Genomic DNA, 20395 nt, shown 5'->3' with positions numbered 1-20395 from the left:
GGAGACCCGGCTCCGCAGAAAGCAGACAGGAGACAGAGATGGGGCTGGCGGCTCGCTACATCCGTACCAGGGCTGAGGCGCTTGCAGCGGGCGGGACGGCGACTGTCCGGGCATGTTCACCCGCCCATGTCCCCGCCGGGGCGCAGGGCGCTGCGCATCCCCCCACGGCGCTCCCCGCTCCCCCGGCCCGCCGCTTACCGGCTTCTTCTTACGGCGGCTCTGGATGCGGCTGACCACCAGGTCGGTGTAGAGCACCGGCTTGAGGGTGCGGGAGCGCTGGGGCCAGCCGTAGCAGAAGGTCTCCACGCCGCGGTAGTTGCGCCCGTAGCGCACCGAGCACATGGAGCGGGACCGCATGCGCCCCGCGCTGCTGTTGATGCTGTTGACGCCGATCATCCTGCCGGCGGCGGCGGGGGGGCGGCGGGGCGCTCGGCGCGGAGCCCGGCGGCCCTGCCCTGCCCTGCCGTGCCCTGCCCTGCCTGCCGCGGCCGCTCTGCCGCCGCCGCCTGTTGAAGCGGGGCCGGGCCGGGCCGGGCTCGGCGGCGGCTCCCGACAGAGGCGGGGCTGCCCCGCCCCGCCGCCGCAGCCAATGGCGACCCGCGGCGCCCGGCCGGGCTGAGCCGCGCCGAGGGGCCGGCGGTGGGCATCCCACCTGGTGGGACAGCGTCTCTAACGCTGATGCCACACGAGTTGCCCGAGCTGCCTCCGGTGCACCACCCTGCCTCCTTTCCGAGGAGAGTGGGAGCAGGTGTCTGTACCTCCCTGGGGGGCCGGTGGTGACATCTCCCGAGTTTCAGGGGCCAGGTGGCACCTCCACTCTGTTCCAGCTGGGCAGGCTTCAAAGCTGCTGCTGCAGCTCGGCCCACTCCAGGGACCGACAAAGACTTTAGGAGATGGGCCGGTGGAGATGTGCTCAGACTTTCCATCTTCAGTGCCCACCCCACACTTAAGCCTCTCGCCTGTCCCTCCCAGGTCAGGCCGGAAACATCGGTAGCTACAGGCACCCAGCTGGTTAAGGGCAGGACAAAGATGCTTCAGGCAGTTGCTCCTGTGAAGAAGCAAAGAGCTGGGCATCCTTGCAGAAAGCACAAGGATCGATATGTAATTTAGTTAGGCTTGACTGAGCAGGAGATGCAGCCCGTAGAGAGGGGGAAATTTTCCACTCTGTCCTAACTGTTTGGCATAGTGATCATTTTGACACAACTTGTGAGGGAGGGGGCATGGATGTCTGGCATGTCAGACAGTACTGGGCTGCCCCTGAGGCCTGAGGGAGCCAGGGGAGCCAGGGGCAGGGCAGCCTATTGTTCCCAGGGGAAACAGGCAAAAAAAAAAAAAAAACAACCAAAAAAACCAAACCATAGCCCAGGGGATTAGACTGAGCAAGCGTTCCTGTGATTATAGCTCAGAGGTGGGAGCCAGGGCTTTCTTCCCACATTGCTAATCACTTACCCAGCACTCTGAGCGTCTGAGCCCTGCTGTTGTGCCTCCAAGCTGGAAGGTGGGGGCCCATCCTACCTTCCTCCCCCGAGGACCCGACTGCATTGTCAGGCTTAATTCATTAACATCTGTGACGTGCTCTGGTCTCCTAGGCTGGCAGGCAGCACAGATTTGGCTCACTCCTGCAATTGCTAAGCAGTGCTGGTGAGAAATGGGGTCCAATTTGGCCCTAATGTTGTTTCTGCCAGTCAGTGAAGCACAAGGTTAAGCTAAAAGAGTAAGGAAGATGGGGATGAGCTAAGGCTCCACAAAGTGATCAATCACATAAAGGTCAAATCCACATCTGAAATGTAACAGACAATCAGCAATGGTGAGTGAAATTCCAGGGGGCCTGGGCTGGAATCACACTGTCAAAAGAAAGCAGCATCTCAAGAGCTAACCAAAATATCACTGTCTCCAGGATGTCCGGCTTTCACCTCCCTCCTTGTTGCATGGGCAGCTGCTGTCATATGGCCACAGGAGTTCAGGCCCAAGCCTGCAGATGTGGGCATCTTTGGGCACAGCATTATATGGGTTCTTATATCCCTGGCATGGTTCCATGCCTGATCAGGGGGACATCTCAGCTGGAGAGCTGGGCAGCCCTGCCTGCAGAGTATAGTTCTCCAGGGGAGCTTTCAGAGATAGAGGAAAGGTAAGTGCTGCTGGTAAGGCAGCACTGCCTTAGTTCCAGCAGCAGTGCTGTGCAGGGCATAGTGAGGCACTGGTGGTGAGGGGGATGTGATGCTCAGCTGTGAAAGCTCTTCAAGTGTTTTCATTGCTTCTGCATAAAAATGGGACTGTTTACACGTATTATCTAGTAACAGATAAAGTTCTTGTCTGACTCAAGCTGCGACATGCTCTCAGGCATCATACTGCGTTTATCTTGGGACTCCCTGCAGCCAGAGACAAGGGGAGTGCTCTGGCTCCCTGTGGGTCTATTCCTGATGCTGTCCTCAGGGGATGGTGGCCTTGTGCCCCTGCAGACACCTAGGTCCTGCTCTGCTATCCCAGTTCCCTGGTAGTGAGTGCTTTGGGTGAGAGCCACCTCCAGCTCTCCAGCTCTGAAGTCCATGGGGTAGCAGCCTGTGCTATCTACCCAGGCTGGCTTGGAAGAGCCCTCAGGACCTTTCTTCTGTGGTGCTGGAGCTTCCCAAGACCCAGCCTACAGCTTTGGGAAGCTCCTGTGAAGCCTGCCTTCCCCTCCTCTTACCCTTAGGAAACGCGTCTGCTCCTAGTATGCTAAAATTAGCCAGCCAGCTGTGCAGCACGCTTGCACAGGAGCCTCAGTCCCCAGGCACAGCCTGCCAGCCAGGTCTGCCAAGGAGGAAGCATCCTGCTCGGGGTAACAGGGCTAATGCAGGCTGACACAGGCAGGGCAGCAGGAGAGCCTTTCCCTGTTTGTCTGTCCCTGAGCCTGTGCAGGGACCACAAAGCATCAAGCAGCCAAAAGTGGTGGGCAGAAGGGAAAGAGTGTCTTCTCTGGATGAGCTGGTTAAGGCTGCCCAAGATTCCCTTGCCAGTTCTTCTCCCAGCACAAGCCAACAGCATTTTCTCCATCTCACCTGCCCCAGAAACCTACTCCACCTTGCATGGGCAGGGGGTTTCCAAAGTGGAGTGGTGCTTCAGGCGCTTCAGAAGAGCTGCAGCCTGCCCTGCCTGAGGTTCCTCACACTGTCTTTCACTCCCCCTCCCCAGCATGGCTCCTGTAGAGAGGCGGCTGAACAGCGGCGGTGGGAAGCACCGCAGCTGCAGATGGAGCAGGCCATTTTTAGCAGAGCAGCCTCCCAGCTGCTGGGCTGCTGGCAGAGCTGTGCAGGGCTGTGCTGCAGCACTGCAGCCTTCCTCCACTTCCTTACACCCAGCAAAGGTCTTGGCCCCTGCCCGTGAGAGAAAGCCTGTAGATTCATGGCACTTCCTTGCTGTCCTATTTCCCTCCCTGTCTGGGATCTGATGTGGTAACTTCATCTCATGTGCTTGAACTGCTGGTGTTCTGAGGGGCTGAGTTTAATAGGGCAATGCCTCAAGTGCGGGCATCCAACCATGGGGTAGTGAGGGATGCAAAGGGGGCACACCAAGAAGTCTGTGGAGCTCAGATACTCCAAGGTGTAGCAGCACTGAAAGGCCAGGGTTCACATTTCATAGATTTCCATACATTTCATAGATTTCCATCCATTTTCTGTGCTTAAAGCCTTTTCTGGAGCTGGGTTTAAAATTAGAGGAGAATTTTTCCCGAGTAACTCCTTTTACTGGCGAAGTGTGGGCTGAGAGGGAGGACAGCCCTATTGAGAACTGCTGGTAACCCCTTAATGATGGGGTGAGCGACACAACCAGGAATAGACCCACAAAGGCTGAAAAGGGAGCTCAGCTTTTCATCCTCTGTTGCCTTTTTTCATCAACCACCTCCCCCCCATTGTGGCTCCAGCACCCTGTGGGAACCCATCTTCCACATCATGAGTATTGGCCAACTGCAGCGCTTCACCAACAGCAGCAGTTTCTGCCCGGCAGACCCCATGGGAGCTAAGCCTATTCCCAGGGTCTGAGACAGGGAGACAGCAGCTCAGAAAATCCTCCTGAGAGCAGGCAATGCCAGAGAAGCACAGCAGTCCAAGGCCAGGGGTGCTTGCTGAACACTGCTCTCCCTGACCAAGCCCCACTAGGAACTGGGTCAGGCAAGGAGAAGGCAGGAGTCCCCCAGTCCCATCAGTGTGGTGAGTTCCCAGCTCTGAGGTTTTAATCTCCAGCCCACTCTCCCCATCGTGATGCCTTGCTCATGTCACCTCTGCCACCAGAGATGGCTCCAGTCCCAGGGCCTGGCCAAAGTTTTGGGTCCCAGTGCTTCAGGGAGTCAGAAAGGGCTGAGTACCACAGGACTGATGCCAGGAACCAGCCCTAGTAAGCTGCCCCATGTGTGCTCCCTTGCCTGTAACACAGGCACAGCAAGAGGAATGAGGGAATCAGAACCCCAGGCAAAGCTCCAGTGTCCTGCTGGGGGAATGGAGCAGCCCATGTTCCCCGCAGCAAGGCAGGAGCACAACTGCAGGTTCAGGGATCATCACTGTTCTTGCATGTAAATGCATCTTGCATTCATAGCATCTCATGTGATCCAGCCCAAAGCTCTCACTTCTGTTCCTGCTGCTTGGCCAGCCATGGAGAACAACCAAATTTACCTTGAGCAGCTCCTTGGGGAAGTCAGTGCCTCCATTGAGTCCCTCCAAGTTGCCAATGAAGTCAGAGCAGGACATTCTCTTCCCAATGTTCTGGGGGAGTCAGGGGGAGAGAAACATCAGGATTACCTTTGGGACAGAGGTCATTGCTGGCTGAAGCAGGTCCCACAGCCCAGGAACAAACACCCCAACTCTGCAGAGGGGTGAGGGACCATCCAGGTCTCTGGAAGGCTGCTTGCAGGTACGGGGAAGCTGCTGGCTTTGCAGACACTCCAGGAGTTTTAAGTAGCCTCCTTTTTCAAAATTGTGTGCTCTCTGCTCCCAAAGGCGGCTGTTTTTGGAGTCTTATTCCCACCTTCTTTTCCCGTTCAGTTTTCTTTTCTCTCCTCATTCCACCTCTACATCTTTCAGCTCAGCGAGTCTCCTTCAAAGCCCCACTCTCTCCTTCATTAGCCCCTCTTCTGATTTAGCCTTTCTTGCCTCTCCTCACCAAACACATTAAGGGTGACAAGCTCTTATGGGCCCAGGGTCCCATGCCTCCTGCTTGTGTGGCACTGTCCTCACTCTTCCCTGAGCACCTACAGTTTCAGGGTGGTGAGGTCAGACAGGGGACAGACTGGAGCAATGGCAGTGGTAACTTACATGTCCATGCAGATCTGTGTTTAGCAGCATCAGGGCGCACGTGAGGGTGTGGGCTCCGTCTGCAGCACAAGCAGAGGACAGGAATTAGAGCTCCCAGCCCAGCCCTGCAGCTGGTGCTCCAGTGCCTCACCATCTTAGGAAGGCTATGGGGTCTCTGAGCCTCCAAGACAGCACTGAGCCCCTTTCTCCCACCCTGGACACAAGGGGACACAGCAGTCACTGCAGTGCTGACAGCCTGCAGGTAAGTAGGCTGGTTCCAAACCTGAGCATACAAATTCCCTTCCAAGCCTGCTGCCCCTATAGTTAGGCAGTGATGCTCTAGCTAATCCTGCAGAGCTCCTAGCATGGTAAAGTAGGACTGAAACAGCGTCTGCCAGCCAGGCAGCCCAAACCTCACCAGTCCCAGAGCCAGCCCAGAGCAGACCCAGAAGCAGACTCATTCTGTGTGAATGCACACAGAAGTGGTGTGAAGACATGAAATAGTACAAAGCGGGTATGATCCCCAAAAGCTAGGCACACAAGTTTCCTCACTTAGATATTCCCTGGGCTGAGGGTCTGGGAGCTGGGGTCTATTTGGTGAGGAGTGTGCTAAGTATGTCTCTTGTGTTAATCTGCTCAAGGTCAAAATTAAGAATGGGTTGAGCCCCAATTATGCATCATCCAACCAGATCAAGGCTTAAAAAAAAAAAAAAATCTAAAGCATCTGTCATTTGAGGGAAATGACATACTGGGAGTATCTTCTAAGGCATCAATATGGGCTCTCTGCCTGCTCTCTAGTTTCAGTTTGAACACATTCACTGAGCTGACAAACACATAGGCTCCTCTGAAACACACACATGCACACACAGACACGCACTCCCCACAGACATACACAGTTCCTTACCTTCTGAAGAGATGGCATTGGGATTACACTCATAGTAGCGCTGGGAAAAATGAGCCAGCACTCGCTCTCGCTCTTGCGTCTCTCCCATCAAGGCCAGCTCTTTTAGAAAGGACCTGGAAAAGCAGCAGCAGGGTTGGTCGCACATGAAGCCCACTGCAGTTTCTTCAACTCACCCAGTGCAGGAATGGAGCGGTGCTTTCTGGTTTCAACACCTTCCTGTGTGCTGGATGAAGCCCTGTTTTGTAGAACCTTCCCTCCCTCCAAACCCACTGTGAGAATCTCCTCCAAGTCCACAGCACCATATCCCGCTGGCACATCGCAGAGACCTACAACCAGTCCCAGGAGCTACACTGGGAAAGGAAGTAGGTGTAACAACAGAAGGATTTGAGTTCAAGACTTGGAAAGCCAGGCCTAGGTGAACCAGATTGCCATTCAACTGCACTGACCATTGAGTTAAGACCAGGAGTGTTTTTTCTTGGTTGCATAGCTGAGAGACCATCTTGGAAATCACCCTCTCCTATTTAAGATGTAAGAGGATCTCCAGGTGACAGTCATGGGGTCTGCTTGCTCCTGCAGATCTCTGTGTGGCTGCAGAGCTGCAGAGGGCACGGTCTGGTGGGACCCCGCTCTGGTGGCCACCACACGCACACACGTACACACACTCAGTTCTGACCTGAGAGCCTGATCCAGGCTCATCCCTGTGAACACGAAGAACTTCAGATATTCCCCTGCCACCATCCTGCTGAACTCGTTGCTGAAATAGAGAAGGGGGAGGGTGAGAATGGAATCAACCAGGCTGTGGCAACAGCAAAAGGCACACAGGGGTCGGGTGGATTCCAGGAGGCTGGGAGTTCCCCAGGGTTGCAAGAAGTGTGTCAAGGACAGAGACACCCCATGCTCCCATGAAACTCAGAGAAGTCACCCACAAACTCACTGAGAATACTGGGCATGTAAGAGAAAATGGAGATGCTATAGAGGGAAGGGCCCACGAGAGGTCAGCTAGCCATCCCCATGCCCCAACGCCTTACTGAAAGCATCCAAGATGCACTCATGGTAGGAAGGTACGAAAATCTGGATGTCTCCTAGGTTTTAAGACCTTTAGAGGGTACACCTGCTACAAATGTACCAGTCGTGAGAAGCGGGTTTTGTGGTCCTGACAGCGGCTCCTTGCCAGCCTGGTGCCCCACAAGGGCAGTAGCTGCAGGTGCACTGCGGGCGCAAGTGAGCTCCTTGCAGAATGGAACATTCCTTCCAAATACCCACACGTACTTCTTCCCCAAGTGGCGAGCCACATCAGCTTTTTTAAAGCCATCCAGGTTGTAGAGCCTCTTGGCCAGGCGTTTGGCAGCCTCCAGGTCAGCCTTGTGTCCATTGGAAAGGGTGTCCGTGCTGCCCAGGGCCAGCTGCTCCACGCTGTCCATCTCCAGCTCTGAGTCTGAAACCAGCTGGCTGTGGGGGCGGTCGCTGCAAGGGGAAGGGACACTCCACATTAGCCTGCCTAGAGATCCCCTCCTTGTTCAGCTGCTTAGGAAATGCATGTTCCTCACCCTGCTTTGGAGACTAGCTACTCACTGCTGGGAGCCAGGATGAACTGACACTCTGAGGTCAGCTAAGGGAGCTAAGGGAAGGTGTAGGAATGCAGGTTTGGGAGCAGGGGTAGGGTGATGGGACAGCACCAGTGACTGACTGGACCAAGGCACTCCAACCAACATTCATACTGGATGTGGAAGGAAAGGACAGCTACTCCAAAGTGCCCCACTTTGAACCTGTGAAACTGTATGTGTGGGTTTAGGCTCTGCCAAGCTCAGCTGTAGCAGAGAGTTGGAGCAGAAACATGCGCACATCACACACTGTCCTACAGCTCTGTACTCATTTTTTAATCTGGACAAACTCCTTGTGCTGCTCTCAAGTGCAGTTTCTACCCAAGACAAGACAACTCCAAATCCTTCATTCACCTTTGCCCACTCACTGATTTCAAAGCACTACACAGATGGCAAAAATGAGGCAGAGAATGTGAGGATGAAGGAAAACCACCCTGGCCTCCCAGCTCACAGTGGAGTGCAGTCTTCTCCGGGCTGCCCATCAGCTCTCAGCTCACCACGCCTTAAATGGCCATGTTAGGAGACACTCTTGGCTTGGCCCCCAAAGCAATCTGACTCAGCTGTGTAGAAGTTATCCCAACCAAAAGCTGGTTGAATCTAATCAACAACAAATGTTAAACAACTCTGACCTCGCCCAAATTTTCTGGCAGCCCTTACAATGTTCCAGTCTGATTTATTTTTAAAAGTCTCTAATTGAGTTTTAAGAGGCCTGCTCTCCTGAGCCAATTACCCAGGCCAATCTCCTTGAGGCTCTGCCTTTTTCAAGAAGGACGAGCCTCCTCCTGCTCAGCACTGCCTGTCCCAGGGGAGCCCTGCACAACACTGGCAGGCTGCCTCATGCCTTGGGGGGCTCTCAGGTGCCATTCTCTCCACCTTCCTGTCACCCCCAGCCAGCATGCAGCAGGAGAAGCTGCTCTGCACTCAGACCTGTGGGTCAGACGCTTCCCTGGTGTAAGTCCTTGGAGAGATGTGCTTTGCTTGGAACACTGCTGAACTCAGTGGTGCCAGGGGGTGATTGTGGTAAGACCTGGATGGGTGTCTGAGGCAGATTTGTGCCCACTTGGCTCCAGGGAGACTATCCATCACTCCAATGCACCCTGGTGGAAGCAGCCACAAGAGTGGTCACAAGGTCACCCTGAGCTCACCAGGTCTGACTCCACCAGCTCTGGGGAGCTGGGCAGGCAGCTTCCAGCATCACTGTCTGCATCATGAGCACACCCCATCCTGTGGGCAAATCTCTCACCTGCCTAAAAGCTCTTCTCTTCCCAAAACAGCCACATTCAAAGGTGCTGCTGGCATGGGCCCTGGTGCCTGGCTGTGCCTTCACTGTCTGGCACGGTCAAAGCTGCTCTGAGGGGTGCCTGACAGCAGAACAGGCTGGGTGCTGCTGGGCCAGTGCTGGGCACACACCTGGGCTCCACTTCAGCTCCTTGTGTGGCAGCAGTCACTGTGACCTCAACCAAGGACAGAGGTCACAGGCTCTTTGATTCCCAGAGGCAGAAGAGATTAATCCATCCCAGCAGCTGGCAGCTGCCAGCCATAGGTTGTGGTGACTGCATTTTTTTTGCTGAAATTTTTATCTTTTTTGCTTAAAAATATTTATCACAAAATCTTATCTTTTCTGCTAAAATCTTTATCACAAGGGCACAGGCACTGTCCCCTTTGCAACCCAGCAGTTCCAAAGGTGCTTTTCCAGCCACAGGCTGAGCTACAAAATGCAAAGCCACCCTCTAACACTCTCCATGCTCCAACTGCATCTCCAGAGCAAGTTGCTGCTCAGTCACCCTCTCAAAATATTTTAATTCTTCTCTACACCATTCCTAAAACTCCTGATATCCTTCTGGACCTCTTATATCCTGCCTGAGAGGTTGTCCTCCCTCACATAGCCAGTTCCTGGAGCATCCTAGAGCTCTGAATCTCCCCCCCATGACCTCTCTTCCTAATCTATGGTCCTCAGCTTTCCTATCTAGTGCTGAGCACCCAGGTGTGGGGCCATTTACAAAATCTCTCTTTTCCTTCAATACCTGTATCTCCCTGCAGGGTCCCAACCTGTGACTACAATTCCTGCCTTGCTTCTTGCAATGGGCATGCAGGGATCTCAAACCTTGAGTCTCAAAGTAGCTCTGCCAGTGGAATTTGCTGCTCCCTCCCTCACCAAGTTCCAGCACTGATTTGGTGTTTTACAGCAAAGCATAATCTTGCTTTCAGGACGAGGCACTATTCAACCATGTCGTGAAATGGGTTTTTTTTCCTAGCACTGAAGCCACTCTCATGCAGTTAAATATGGACAGTCAGCCTCTGTAGTCTCAGTATGCCCTCTTTGTGGTACCTGTCTGCCACTACTCAAAGCCACAATTGGCTTGGAGAACATGCAGCTTAAAGACAGAAAAACAAGAGTCCAATTCTCAAGTAAATGGAAAGCAGAGCAAGAGACGTGTCCATGTCTGAGGTAATTGAGGTTATGCTAATTTTCTCACCAATGAGCTAATTGCAGGTCTCAGGGTAAGGTTTTTTTGGTGTGTTTAGTAAAGTGACATTTTAGTTTGGCTTGAAGAAACACTGAGATAATATTTTTACATTAAATACACACTTAAGGAATACAGATCAAATTTGATATTGTGCAAGTATCCTTGGTGTGCATGAAATAAGTCACTCCTGAGCAGACACAGTGCTAGCTCATCCCTCTCCCTGCTGTCACCTCAGAGGCATTTCCTAGAGCCCAGAGTGCTGCAGTGAGGCACGTCTGGGGGTCTCTGCAAGGAAGGCACATCATTCAGCACAGGGCTCAGAGCCCTGGGACAGAGGCTCTTCACTGACTACTTCCCACTCCAGCTCAGCAGAAGGATTTGTGCTCCCTGCCCTGGAAATCTGCTGCGGAATCATGGTCCTGCTCAGGGCCACCATACCAAACACACTGCTTCTTCCAGGTCAGAGGGTTCTCCAGGGCCCAAATGTTCCTTCTCAGGGCCAAACACTCCTTTCCTGGAGCTGGATCATCATCTCACCCCAATATTCCTCCTCTAGCCAACTGCCTGGAGCCCAGAAGCAGAGACCACAGCACCTTCCCTGGCTGCAAAGCAGTGTGTCACTGCAGGAGTCCTGACATCCTCTCCACCTTGCCATCATCAACCAAGCTTACTTGGCACCATGTTCACTTGGTTTTCCAGCAACCAGGAGCAAATCTTCTCCTGGATGTGGAGCAGCAAGAAGGCACTAGTTCTGCAAAGCCAGGCCCAAGAGGCTGACCTCCACCTCCCAGATACCAGCACAGACGTATCTGCATGGTGGGACCCTTCCTGTAGCAACAACTTGCTCCCCTGGAGATGGGGTGTGCTCAGCTCAGCCTGGACCGGCTGTCCAGGTCCGTCCTGACACAGTTCCAGGCAAGATACCTGCTGCAGGAAACTCCAGACCTTTAAACACAATTCAAGTACCTCTTGCTCCCCACATGAGGCTGGTTTCATCTTAAACCATGGTAAGGAGCCTGGTGCAGATCTACCAGGGACAGATGCATGGGACAAAGTAATACTCACCTCAGTTCTGGAAGGCCCATGTGCATAGCTAGATTGCCTCTGCCAAGCAAACCAAGCCTGCCTAATGTTGCTGCTAAGAATGTACCAGAGCGGATCTTTGGCTGAGCTAAATAAACGCAGCTCCCTCCATCGGTCTCAGTGGAACGACTTTGATTTATGACAGCAAAAATCTGGGCCAGTTCATTCCTCACAGAATTGAAGTTAGGACTGGGAGGACACTTGAAGGTCAGCTAGATCAGCCTCCAACCACAGGCATGGCTGGTTGTGCTTTCTGGCAACTCTGGAGTCCAACAATCACCCAGCCACAGCAGCACCACCAGCATCACTGCTGACAGATCCAGATAGGACTGAACTTGGGGCAGCTGTTCCCCTCCTCAGTCTTGTTTCTCTGCAGACTTCCAGAACCTCCCCTGCAGCACCAGTATTCTCTGGAGATGTCTATTTGTCCTCCATCAACCATCCCACCAGCTTTTCTTGTGAGGGACACAACTGCTCCTGTAGAGGACAGGGACTGACACTAAAATCCCACCAAACAATTTCTGGTGCCAGCTGAGAGCCTTAAATATCCAGTTACTCACCTGCTGGATGGAGGGTGGTCTTCTCCTTCAAAGACACAGATGCTATAGAGTCAGCACAGGAAAACCTGGGTGTCTTGGACCCTTGGGCCAAGACCAGCCTTGGGGCTCTGAGTCAGATCTAAGAGCTGGAATTAATGCCTGACACACGGGGCTGCATCCCACAGGTATGTGCTCATGCCTCTGTGGGCAGACCTGCCATCCCTGGGATCCACTGTCTTTTATTCCGTGGTGGGCTGATGTGTTCTATGTCCTGGCTTCTGCTGCTCTTCATGGCTTGCATAGGAGAAGATTGCCCCCAGGCTTGTCCTTTATTTCTTGCTGTGCCAATGCTTGTGGGGAGATCTCTTCATCCTGCACCCTAGCCTTGTCTCCCTACTGTGCTATCACCCCAGCCCACCCCATACCTCCCTTACCCTATCTTCATCCTTTCCTCAAGGTCCACCTTCCTCTGCTCAGCTCTCAGCCTCAACCTCCTGCATCACACCCCGAATCCGCCTCACGGGGCCCCAAACTGAGCACAGCCCTTCAAGGCATCCTCACCAGTTTGCCCAGTGCTACCTGGGAGCTCAGGTCAGCTGAGAGACCTGCGCTGGCTCTGGGAGGGGAGGGGCACGGGCTCCCCGACCGCTGCAGTAACAAAGGACCTTATAAAGAAAGGCAGCGGAGCTGGCTGGCCGGCCCGGTCTCCAGCACACGCCAGCAGCCGCGCTCTGGCAGGGACGCAGCTCTGACTGCCGGCGCGTCCTCCGCCCGGGGCGGCTGCCAGCCCCACGGGCTCCCCGCTCCTCCCACACAGCCGCAGCTCCAGGGCTGAGCTCTCCCTCTAGCGAGGCTCCAGGCGTGCTGCCCTCGCCGTGGTATCTGGCCCCTTTCACCAGGCGGTTTGCAGCCCCACCTTTGATGTTGCTTCTCCCGCCTACCCTCCCTGTCACACCGCAGGCAAGCCCCGATGAGGTCGCAGCAGAACCTGCCTCGCTCGGCGGGCGAGTCGCGTCTCTTCCCTCCGCGGACAAACCTCAGGGACTGGCACGGGACCAAAGCTGGCTCCAGAAGAGTGGGATTGCAGGGAAGTTAGGCAGCTGGATTTCAGGGGTCTTGCACCCCCAGAGAGATGCAGGTTGCCCATTTACATTCCTCCAGCCTACCTGTGCTGGTGGCAGTCAGCCTGTACTGCTTGTGACCATGGACAGTGGTGAATGCCATGCTCTGGCCCTGCTGGCACAGTTGATGATGCACTATAGTGACTGCAGATGTTCCTTAACTCCTTTCCTCATCAATTTCCATTGAATACCCCTTAGTGGGAGAATTACAAGGATAAGCTCTGCTCGATCAGATCAGCCCTGCCAGGCATCAGGATCTGCTGGTTCCAGCTCATGAGAACCTTTGAGCAATCAGCCCACCCACTTCTTCGTCAAACTGCTTGGGAATCTTCAGCTTCATGGTCAGCTCCACTGAGAGTCTAGAAAGTTGGTAGCACCAGTGATTGGGAAGAGGAAACTTCTTGGATCTCTCCCTTGCCAGAAACCCCTGCCTCCTGAGGACTGATCCTGCAGATGATGGGCTGTCTCAGACCCTAGTCCCCCATGCCTTCGCTGCTTCTCAACCTAGCTCCTGCTCCCAGCCCAATCTCCTGTCCTTTCCTCTGCACCAGATGGCAGATTCCAACCACACCTGCCTCTCTGTCCACTGTTACCTGTGGGACTGTGAGGGGAGGCTCACTCCATGCTGGGAAGCAAAGAGCTGGACTGCTCCCTGCTGGGGGCCTGCAGCAGGGCCCTGCTCCTCCACACCTCATTTCTCACTGTCTTTCCTACAGTCTCTGCTTCAGGCCACCACTGGAGCCAGGGCATCTGCTCACCTGCTGCAGAGCAGCATGGCAGATCAGAACAGTCCAGGACATGGGCAAGAAACATGTCCTGGACAAAAAAAAAAAAAAATGTTGTGCAGGGACCTACTGATAACCAAGGGAATAGATTCTAAGCAGAGAAAGGTAGCTGCTTGGGACTCTGCATGCATGTGTAACAGAAGGTGAGACTGGCAGTTATGGTGCTATGGGAAGCTCAGGCCTGGGTTCCCCAGGCCAGGGAGCACAGTGGGGACTGCAGCTGCATTTCCCCCGTGCTCCTCTGTCACCAAAGCAGAGGTACTCCTGCTGGAAGAGGAGATTACAAGAGGCTCAGCAGAGGTGGGCTCAGCAAAGATCTAGGGCAGCTTGTGGGATACACAACATCCCTCCATGGCCTGTGTTGCAGGCCAGCACTGTTCTGAAACCTGAGCTAGGAGGGGTGAACAGTGCCACAGTGTCCTCAGCATTGCCAGCATGCTCTGTGCTCCACTGACTATAAACCAGTGAGGAATAATCTCTGTTAAACCACCTCATTGCTGCTCCTGCTGCCAGCTGTGTCTCTGCACCCTCACACCTGTCTGTGTCCCTGCATTGCCATGCTGTGGTACAATGGCATCCCATGGACAGTTAGTCAGATACTGTCCTTTTGGTTTCTCCAGGGTGCTGTGTTTCAGTCCCTTGCCTTGGCACAGGAATAAGAAGCCAATTCTTCCTGCAGAGAAGCACTGATCATGGCTGGATACTGTCACCCTTTACTGCCATGTGCCTCCCAGACATGACCAGTTTTACTGCACAAATTTTGTCAGGCCTCTGTGCTACCACGCCTCTGGCTTCAGTGTCCCAAAGGTAGGGAAGGCCTAACCCAGCTCCTCTCTGCCCCAAAAGGCCCTTGGACTGACCCAAGGGCCACAGAGCTGATGGCACTGTCCCACTGTCCTCTCTTGACTGCAGACACTGGAGAAGACACAGAGCTTACATCTCCACCTGGCCACCCCAAGCTGAGCCTACAGAGATGGCACAGGCTGTGACTAGAAGTGACATAGGTTTGGTGTAGAAAAGACCAAAGCCTGGAAAGTGGATGAGGGTTTCAGGACGCTCATCTCTGCCCTCCATCTTCCAACATAAACAAGGCTAAGTAGGTTCAGGAAGCCAGAACAACAGGCAGAAGACCATGGGGCTCCTGCCTATAAGAAACAAGTGCAGATGGCAAGGAACAAAGTCTACAGTAGGGAAATGTTGTCAAATTTCTACTGGTAGTCAACTTCAGACTGGCCTCTCCCCATACAATTCCAGAATCTGGACTGCCTTGCAATGAAAACCACCACAGGACTGAAGTTCTGGCATTCCCTGCTTGTTTGGCTGAAGGAAACCTCATAGTCCTCCAGCACCAACAAAGCTGGCAAAGATGGAAAAGGCGTTGTGCTCCCATCAACACACCTACCATAATTCCATGATGATCACTGGCCTGATCAGTCACTGCCTAGAAAATCTAGCACATGCATTCCTGACCCTTCCTCAGCAACACAAGTTAGTCTCTGGCTGCAAATCAGACCTCACAACATTAGATTCCACATCAAGCCTTAGTGGCCCACCTGGACAGCAAGCAACTTTGGTCACTCACCTTGTGTTGGAGGCCAAGGGAGTGCCAAAGCTGTCCTCTGAGTGGCAAGGGCTGTGCCGAGTGCCCTTCCTTCGTTTCCCCTGTTCCTCCTCCCTCTCTGTCCAGGGGGCATCTGTGGCTGAACTGGTCCCAGAGTCTGGCTCTAAGTGAGCCAGAGGAGCAAAGTTCTCCTCGATCACCTTGGCGCTGTCTCGGATTTTTCCCTGCATTTCTGGGGTGAGTGTTGGGAGGTCAAAAGTGAAAAAGGTCCCATGGGTACGGGCTGGGGAAGAAAGGATGTCAATGGAATCCAGGCTGGTGTAAGATGTGCCTTTGGCTCGATGGGACTCCATGATGGTCTCAAAATGTTTGCTGAAAGAGTCCATGCCATCCTTGGAGAGGCTGTGCCCTAGAAGGAAGGGCACCGGAGACTTGAGCATACCTTGTGTGTCTCGGTCCATGATCCTAGAGAGAAAGAAAGTGAGAAGAACTGATCATTGAAGAGCAAGGGATCGAAACACCAAAACAAAAGCCCACACACTGTTTCAGAAGGAAAATGAGAAAGGTAGAAATCTCTTCTGAACATCTGTAGACCACCAAGGAACTGCCTCACCTGCCCAAGACACCATGGGAAGCAGGACTAGGCTGGCCTCCTTCCAGACATATGCTTCTCCTTTAATGCACCATAGACTTTGTTCCTTTAGTGGCTCATCCTCATAAGAAGCTTATGAGATGGCTACTGCTCCCAATCACTTGACTTGAGCTTAGATCCAATAAAGGGCTCAGGTACTAGAAGCAGGATGTGGTTCAGCTCCATTTCCAACCAAATCTGGAAGTGGCTGAATTTTTCATGAGCCTTCATGAACCTTCTATCACCAAGAAGGCTCCTCCTGAAGCTGCTCAGGACATCATGACACCTTCCTCCATGAACACTGCACTGTGGTCACTGAGTACTGTGCTTAGAGCATGACCAGGACTCACCTGCAAGGTCTGCTGGCTGTTTCCACAAGGTGATGTTGAGTCCCAGGAGACATGTGTGACTGTGCACACAGTGATACTGAGCTCCAGGTTTCCCCAGGCAGCACACATGGAGCCTCACACCCATCTCTGGGCTTGGGGATCTGAGCTCACCCATGCCCTAGAGGTCATGATTGGTCCTAGTTCATCATCTTGTTAGGGATCAGCCCCACAGAAAGGCCCAGCCTGTCTCCAGTGCTGGTCTGGGTCTAGCCCAACACAGAAGTTTCTAAACCCTGAAGCCCTGAGTGTTTTGTCCTGTAAATGAGGTGAAGTACAGCCTGCCCACCTACTTAAGCACATGACAACACGGATGTTTCCAACCCAGAGAACATCAGTACTTCAGCAGTACAAGCACAAACACAGCCCTAAAAGCCTACTTTACTCATAAGCTGCTATCATTTTATTAAAGCAGCAGAAAAGCACTTCTTATGCCACTCTCTCCTCTGATTAAAGGAGAGGAACTGCTCCAGCCTGTCATAACATTTGTTATGAACAAACAGCTTCCTACAAATGGCTCAGAAGATTCGTTGCTGTAACACACACCAAATTATTTTCATTCATTAGCCTTCACATGCCACTCAAAAATCTCACCCCAATTACTTCGGTAGGCCAAGAGCTGGCAGCTTGACTCCCCCAGAGTGCCAGCTGGTTTCAAGGGGAGTGCAGTGAAGCCAGACACAGGTAAGAAAGGCAGGGTGCAGGCTGATCTCACTCATCCACCAGTGTTTCCCTGGCTGTGAAGCACCATGCGACACTCACGATTCCTGTAGAAGCCCCAGGAGCAGCCACTTCTGAAGTAGCTTTTGGTGAGGACAAAGCAGAAGAGACCTCTTTAGTATCTGCAGATGTGCTTTACAGATGTAAATGTGCATTCTCCATCCTTCCCGCCCAGCCCCCTGCTACTAAACCAAGCTAATGCTGTTGATCATTTGGCACTTTGAATCCATGAGGAGGGTGAAAACTGTGCCAGGGAAGACAATACCAGCAGATTGGAAGGTATCTTGTTTCTAGGAGAGGTAGGTAGGCTCATTTTTGTGATCAAGTATATTGCCTCCAAGCCACAGAAAAACCATGGCTGGGTTTGTCCACACCATCCAAGCTCTGGAAACAATGTCTTCACCCCAAAATATCAAGCACAAAGCCATTCAGTTCAAGGATGTAGCTGCAGCAGCATGGGCGCAATATTGCCTGCTCAGACCCAGGTTCCATTAGCCCGTGCTGTACTGCCCAGCTCCTCCACCCTCTGCCCTGGTCCCCCAGGAAGGGTCACTGTGCTGAGACCAAGCCAGACAAACCCAGCTGAGAGGAGCAGAGGAGAGAAGGAGATGCAGAAGCTGTAATCAAGAATCTGTGCAAGGGTGACAGGCAGCAGGAAAGCAAATAGGTTTCCAGCCTTGAGCTGGTGCAGGAGAGGCAGTGATCCTTCCTTAGGAGAGGGACAGGCAGACTCAGAAGGGAAGAGGATCCAGGAGCCAACAGCATGTCAGGCAAGGCTCTAGGTATGGCATCTGAGCAACTGGGTTTCTGATGTATCTGATGGCTGATGGAGGGAAAAGGGCTCTCCCCACTCTCCCTGCCTGCAGACACATGGTGCTGCAGAGACATGCCATCCTCGGCAGGGGGGAAGAAAACGGGAAAATCTCTGACCCTCGGTGGTTATAACTCTCTGCTAAATGCTCCTGTGACCCACCAGACCCCTGACTTAGCCATGCCCCACTCCTCCAGCTCCAGGCTCCTCCAGCCTGCTCAGGCACATTGCTGTGTGAGGATCCCAGCTCAGTTCAAAGAAAGTGAGACTGTTCAGCACTGTCCAGCAGCCCCTAGCTTTATTCCTCTCTCAACAAGGTTCTTGTAGAGACCTGTCTCAGCAGCTCCTTGCAGTCCCCCCAGGCTCCTTTGCACTACTCCTCCAGCATGGCAGCAGCCTGCTCTTAGGGCTCAGTGTCCTCACTCTGTCCCATGCTTAGGCACAGGTACTGACCACAGGCACTGCAGTCTCCCCTGACTGTCCACACTCCCCTGCCACATCATGCTGTCAATGCTGCCCCCTTCTCACCCACAAGAGCTGCAGGCACCTCCCCTGCTCATTGACAGGCCCCTGCCAGCATCACCCTGAGCGTCCCCTCTGCAGCCCAAGCCCAGTGCTCCATCCAGGAGCATCACCCTGAGCTGTGGCTCTATGGCCACTTCGGGCTCTCGGACAACACATCAGAGGCTTGATGCACATGCTTGAGCATTTGATGAAATTGAGACCATAACCATTTTTCTGATCCCCAGCAAGGCTTGTCCTGTGGCTATTTTCTTGCCAACAAGCAGCAAGCACAAAGGCTCTGGAAAGGCTTCCCAAGCAGCATATCTAAGAGCTTTTTTCTAGGCAAGGCTTGCAGGGAGAAAAGACATCACTGCCTCCCATCAGCCCTCTGTGCTCTCGGGGGAGCAGAGCATTCCCTAGCAAAGCCTCTTCTCTCTTATCAGCCCAAGGCACCCATGTTGAGGGCCAAACCAGGCTCTTCCTATAGCTTAGCCAACATGTCTGCTGATGCTCAGGGAGGAAGGGAATTGAGCCTGCTCTCACTGACAGGTCTCAGCTCTCTTGGATTAATAGGAACAAAGACAGTAGGCTTAGACTAGTCATTAGAGTCAATAGACATAACTCTGAATATATTCAGGAAGCAGATTTGCTGGAAGAAGACATTTCTTTCATTGCTTTTCATGTCTTGTTTGATTTGGTGTAGATTTTTTTTTTTCGCTGTTAGCGTGCTTTCTTATTTTGGGAGGCTAAATTACAAAAGAAGATTCTGAACTTTGGCCAGAATATGAAGCACAACAAGGTACTACCAAGCCAAAGGCCCCCTTGCAGAGGTGCTAAACCCTTAAAGCTAGATTTTCAAAGGGATGTACATGTCTAAAAGCTGAAAATCAGCATCAAAAAGCACTTCAGTGGTTTTGTAGGACTGGTCTTTCCCAGCAACCAGGACAGGCGTGGGGTTCAGCAGCTCCTGCAGCAGCACAATGGTGCCAGGTCCAAGAAGCCAGAGGGGCTTCTTCATCCCCCAACTTCACCCCTCCTGTGAGCAGGCAAAGCAGAAAGCTTGAAGAAGAAAACATCAATACTGGTGACTGGTAAACAGGGATAAGGACTGCAGCTGCAGAGCTCAAAGCAGTGTGTAAGCAAAAACCCAGGGCTGTGATGCAGGGACTGAACAAGCTTGCAATTTGAGCTTTGTGATTTTCAAGGCACTGTCTACAGGGTCGCCACTTACAAGGGGAATATTCAGGGGGCTGCAGGGGAAAAAATCAACTGGTCTACAAAGAAGCTGTGCCAAATGAACATGACACCCCCATACATACACTGGTAATTATACTGGGAGCACCATCTTTTAGGAGCAACAGTGGTTCTTTAAGGACACATCCAAGCTTTCAGCACTGGTTGGGGAGCTACAGTAGGGTGTCTCAGAGGACAAAAAACAGGTCTAGGCTTACGGCTCATAAAACTCACTGTAGCCTCAAAGATATCTGGAAACAAAATAACACTGGAAAAAAAAACTGTTACAGCAAATTGAAGAACTGGCAATAACTTTACACCTCACTCAAACATCCATTTGGAAAAAAAACCCCACATTACAAACAGCTTATTTTCAGCTTTTCTCTAGAACCCAAATTTTTGAGGACAGGGACACTGGCATGTATTTGTCCCCTCCAATAGAGATTCAAGGGCTGGACAAACTGACAGGAGTTCAGCTCCCCTTGAGATGCACACCTTCCCTCTTTGTTAGCTCAGCACTTTCATTCTTTTCCTCCCCAGTGCAGGGGCACTTCTGTATTAATGTATTATTAATGTATGCATTTCATTATTTTTAATTTCTGCTGACATCAAAACCTCCCTTTTCCTTTCCTTCCACTTAAATGCTCCCCACCTACCTTCTGCATAGCTATGTGAGTTCATGCTGCCATGTGGCATTCCAGGCATCACCCTAGTTTTGCGCTGCCCAGATGAGACCTGTCCCTACTCTATGGAGCATTTGCTGATGATGCTGAACCTCCTCACCTCA

The 20395-nt window shown here is 52.8% G+C and overlaps 1 protein-coding gene across 2 annotated transcripts in view; it reads right to left on the bottom strand.

Annotated features, from left to right (window-relative positions):
* The window catches only part of PSD (pleckstrin and Sec7 domain containing), a 44175-nt gene that overhangs the window by 10008 nt on the left and 13772 nt on the right, over positions 1-20395 (bottom strand). The window contains exons 6-11 of one of the 2 annotated variants that reach the window (XM_053983370.1): positions 15345-15788; positions 7429-7629; positions 6839-6919; positions 6166-6278; positions 5283-5341; positions 4644-4733 (exon numbers count right to left, since the gene is read on the bottom strand). In XM_053983370.1, coding sequence (XP_053839345.1) covers positions 4644-4733; positions 5283-5341; positions 6166-6278; positions 6839-6919; positions 7429-7629; positions 15345-15788 — 988 coding nt within the window. The remainder of the gene's footprint in view (positions 1-4643; positions 4734-5282; positions 5342-6165; positions 6279-6838; positions 6920-7428; positions 7630-15344; positions 15789-20395) is intronic. The other variant, XM_053983371.1, reaches the window with a different exon arrangement.

Source organism: Vidua macroura, chromosome 8 (genome assembly GCF_024509145.1).
Source record: "Vidua macroura isolate BioBank_ID:100142 chromosome 8, ASM2450914v1, whole genome shotgun sequence".
NCBI lineage: Eukaryota > Metazoa > Chordata > Aves > Passeriformes > Viduidae > Vidua > Vidua macroura.
Note: the sequence above shows the minus strand (reverse complement) of the source record. Positions and strands in the feature narration are given on the sequence as shown.